This window comes from Rutidosis leptorrhynchoides, chromosome 3, assembly GCF_046630445.1.
Source record: "Rutidosis leptorrhynchoides isolate AG116_Rl617_1_P2 chromosome 3, CSIRO_AGI_Rlap_v1, whole genome shotgun sequence".
In the NCBI taxonomy this organism is placed as follows: Eukaryota; Viridiplantae; Streptophyta; class Magnoliopsida; order Asterales; family Asteraceae; genus Rutidosis; species Rutidosis leptorrhynchoides.
The window spans coordinates 626,981,929-626,985,576 of NC_092335.1; the positions used below are offsets into that span (position 1 = coordinate 626,981,929).

At 32.5% G+C, this 3,648-nt stretch overlaps 1 protein-coding gene across 1 annotated transcript; it reads left to right on the forward strand.

Annotated features, from left to right (window-relative positions):
• Positions 1–1,136: 1,136 nt before the first annotated feature.
• On the forward strand, positions 1,137–3,184 carry LOC139898993 (L-ascorbate peroxidase, cytosolic-like). Its single transcript, XM_071881806.1, has 9 exons — positions 1,137–1,255; positions 1,468–1,642; positions 1,737–1,802; positions 1,933–1,981; positions 2,055–2,140; positions 2,227–2,306; positions 2,445–2,547; positions 3,004–3,062; positions 3,146–3,184. The coding sequence occupies exons 1-9, from the start codon at positions 1,137–1,139 to the stop codon at positions 3,162–3,164; spliced, it is 756 nt and encodes a 251-aa protein (XP_071737907.1). The 3' UTR covers positions 3,165–3,184.
• The last annotated feature ends 464 nt before the right edge of the window (positions 3,185–3,648 follow it).

Consider the following 3,648-nt stretch of genomic DNA (forward strand, 5'->3'; position numbering starts at 1 on the left):
TATGTGTTGTTTGACTTATAGTTGATGAGATTTTGTTGCCGTGACCTATGACTTTGATTAGATTTCGGGGACAAAATCTCTTTAAGGGGGTAGATTTGTAATATCCGCAAATCCGGTCTAGTTGAAATGACTATTTTGCCCTTAGGATTTGACTTGTGTGGAAACGAAACTTTTTCAAAGAAATATATATATATATACCGATTTACCAAAATACCCTTAAAATTGAGGGTATTTACGTTTTCGCCAATGTGAACGGTACTTTTTCATGAGAATTAGTAATCGTTATAATTATAATTTTGTAATTTGTAATGTCTCGATTCATTTCATGATTCGAACAATTTCATGACGACGATGAACACTTGATTTATGGGTAATTCGAAGTCATAGATGAGTTGACTATAAAAGGGTATATCAGTTTAACCACTTATCAAACCAAATTTAATTTGTCCAATCGAAGAATTTGGTTCTTCTAAATAGTGAACACCCCTAACTATATATGAAGTATACAATTTTGTTGGTGAAAAGATGTTAAAAGTTAAAACATAGGACCTAATTGCAGTTGCGGTTAAGTATTAAAAGTTGGGTAGAAAAAAAAAGATGAAAAAAAACTTAGAAACGTAAACGTTGAATCAATCAATAAATATTGTTAATATAAATGTTAATAAAAATATGTTGAAACATCCAATTTTAATTCGTTATTATCTCCTAATAAAAACACAAGAACTTTCTAAGTCAATCTTGTCCGTTAAATAAGACCATTTGGTACAAGTTACTAATCTAACGGCTCATAATCAACATATTTGAAACGTAATTGATCTCCCAAATTTAACTCCACCTATAAAATGGTAGTTTTGGACTTGTTTCTACTTCACTGTCATTTTTACACCTAAAGTTCTTTCATTTAGCAACCAAAAAAGTGGTATATTTATCATGTTTTTTCTTATTTATTCACTATAACATGAAAATGAACTATGTGTAATACGTTACATTAGCTTTATATGACATTTTGTGAACGTTGTGATCGATGTTTTTGTCCTAACAAAACAACTTGAGTTTAAAATGCGATGCTTATCCCATCAAACTCACGATAGTTTAATTTCATTTTTGATTTTTTTTTTTTTGGTAGTTTATTGATCATGGGAAAGATTTATCCGGTGGTACCTCCTGAATACGTGGCAGCTGTCGATGGATTGAAGACGAAGCTCAAAGACTTATTCGTTCAGACCGGTTCTGCTCCTTTGATGCTCCGACTAGCGTAAGATCTGTGATCATAATAAGCTATGGAGTGCGATAATCTATTAACTTGCACGTGACTAGAGTCACTTAAGTTGTCACTTTAGTGACCAATAATGCGTTACTACATAACTACATTTTGATCATTAAAGTGACATACTTTTGTGACTCGAGAGTAAATATAGCATCATTTTTCGTTCTTTTTGTTTAAATTTTTTCCGTTCTGTTATGTAGATTTCACTCTGCTGGCACATTCGATAAGAACACCAAGACTGGAGGACCGTTTGGTACCATTAGACAGAAAGAAGAACAAAACCATGGTCCCAATGTTGGCTTAGATAAAGCTATAGAGATGTTGGAACCTCTTAAGCAAGAGTTTCAAATTGTTTCATATGGTGATCTCTATGTTGTAAGTCAATTAATTAACATGGTTGATTAATTGTAATATACGTCGAATTATCATCATACTATTCTGGACATTAATAATCTACATTTTTATATAGTTGGCTGGTATTGTTGCTGTTGAAAGCACTGGTGGACCACCTATTACTTTTCACCCAGGCAGGCCGGTAATTGCGTTTTTATTTATCCTCACAAAAAGTCAACCATATTCAACCATATTCAAACTTCAGTAGCAGCATATCTTGAAATTGTTTTTTAATCACAAACAAATTAAGTTCTTAAATTTCATTCTTACAGGATAACCCCACACCTCCGGTAGAAGGCCGTCTCCCTCTTCCCAACCATGGTTCGTGAATAAATCTACAAATTACGAATGTTGATTATATTTGGATTCACAACGTTAAACATTTCATTTTCAGGTCTTGAACAATTACGAGGCGTATTTGTGAACAGTATGGGTCTCAATGACCAAGATCTTGTTGCTCTCTCTGGTGGTCATACCCTAGTTAGTACAATTTGCCAAGTTTCAATTTCGTGGTTATTTTCGATTAACCAACAAACATTCATTAATGTAATTGTTTATGGTTATAGGGATCGGGCCACAAAGATCGTTCGGGGATTGAAGGATCATGGACTACAAACCCCTTGGTCTTTGATAACAGTTACTACAAGTGCGGTTTATTTCCTTTTTTCGCTCCATACAACATAAGTTTTACATAATTCATGGCTATATATTAAGTATTGTTTTTTTTTTTTTATTTTTTTTTTTTATTTTTTTTTTTTTATTTTTTTTTTTTTTTTGTTGATAGAGAACTACTTGCTGGGGACAAGGCGGGACTTATACAACTCCCTTCTGATAAGGCCCTTCTAGCAGATCCTGCATTACGACCACTTGTTGAGAAATTTGCTTCTGTAAGTACACATTTACAAGTCATTTTTAACATAAAAGAAAACAACCAGATCTATATTTCTATATTCAAATTAATTACAGTAATATATGTCTAATGATATAAGTATCTTTGTGTGAAACGACAAATAGATCAATCTGGATGAGTCAAATAACATAAATCATATCTTTAGAACTTGAAATCTTAATCTTTTTGAGAGACTTTATGTAACCATCTTTGATTTAAATAAATAGTTAACAAAAGTAAACTTATCAATTGCAGGGGCCATTTGGTAGTTAACCATAAGTAGTTAGTAGATATTACTCCAATATATAAATATACATTACCATAATCACCTTAAAATACGAAATCTAAATTTTGTTAAAGCTACATTACTGTTCTAAATTATTAATAGATACAAACATCAATAGTTCAATACATATATGCAGGTTTCTCACTTTGAGTATTGTTTATTGAACAGGATCAAAATGCTTTCTTTCAAGCTTTTGCTGAGTCGTACATGAAGCTTAGCGAGTTGGGGTAAATCGTCAAAACGGTTTTATATCAAATATAATCTAATAACAAACCGGACATACTAATCGTTTTTGCTTGTTGTTTTGCAGATGGGCTGATTCTGAGTAAAGGGACTTGTGTCGTCCTACATCTTTATGTTCTCGTTTTTTTGTCTTTTCTTTTGTATTTCGTTATGAGAATAATAATACGCTCGGAGAACAACCTGGTTGTAGTGTCGCTCTTCTTTTTGTGAGACACATCCGACCTTAATTATAGTTGAACAAATAATAAAAAGTTATTTCAATAGCTTTATAATCAAATTGTTTGTAGTTATATATATAGCATTGTGCTTTCAAGTTGGACAATTTTGAGTTACTAGTACTAGTATACCTCTTACATTCCCATTCCCATTTTGTGGCTGAATTTACTTTTTTATTTATTTGTTTACACAATCAGTACAATTTAGAGAGATCTTATATAATTATCACTTGAACTCCAAAAATGGGCTCTTGAGCAAGTATACGACTGCTAGTAATGGCATCGCCGTTGGGATGTCTTTAGTCAAGCGGCTCAATGACGCCGATACTAGCCGGCGCCGTTGATCCGCAGTTGG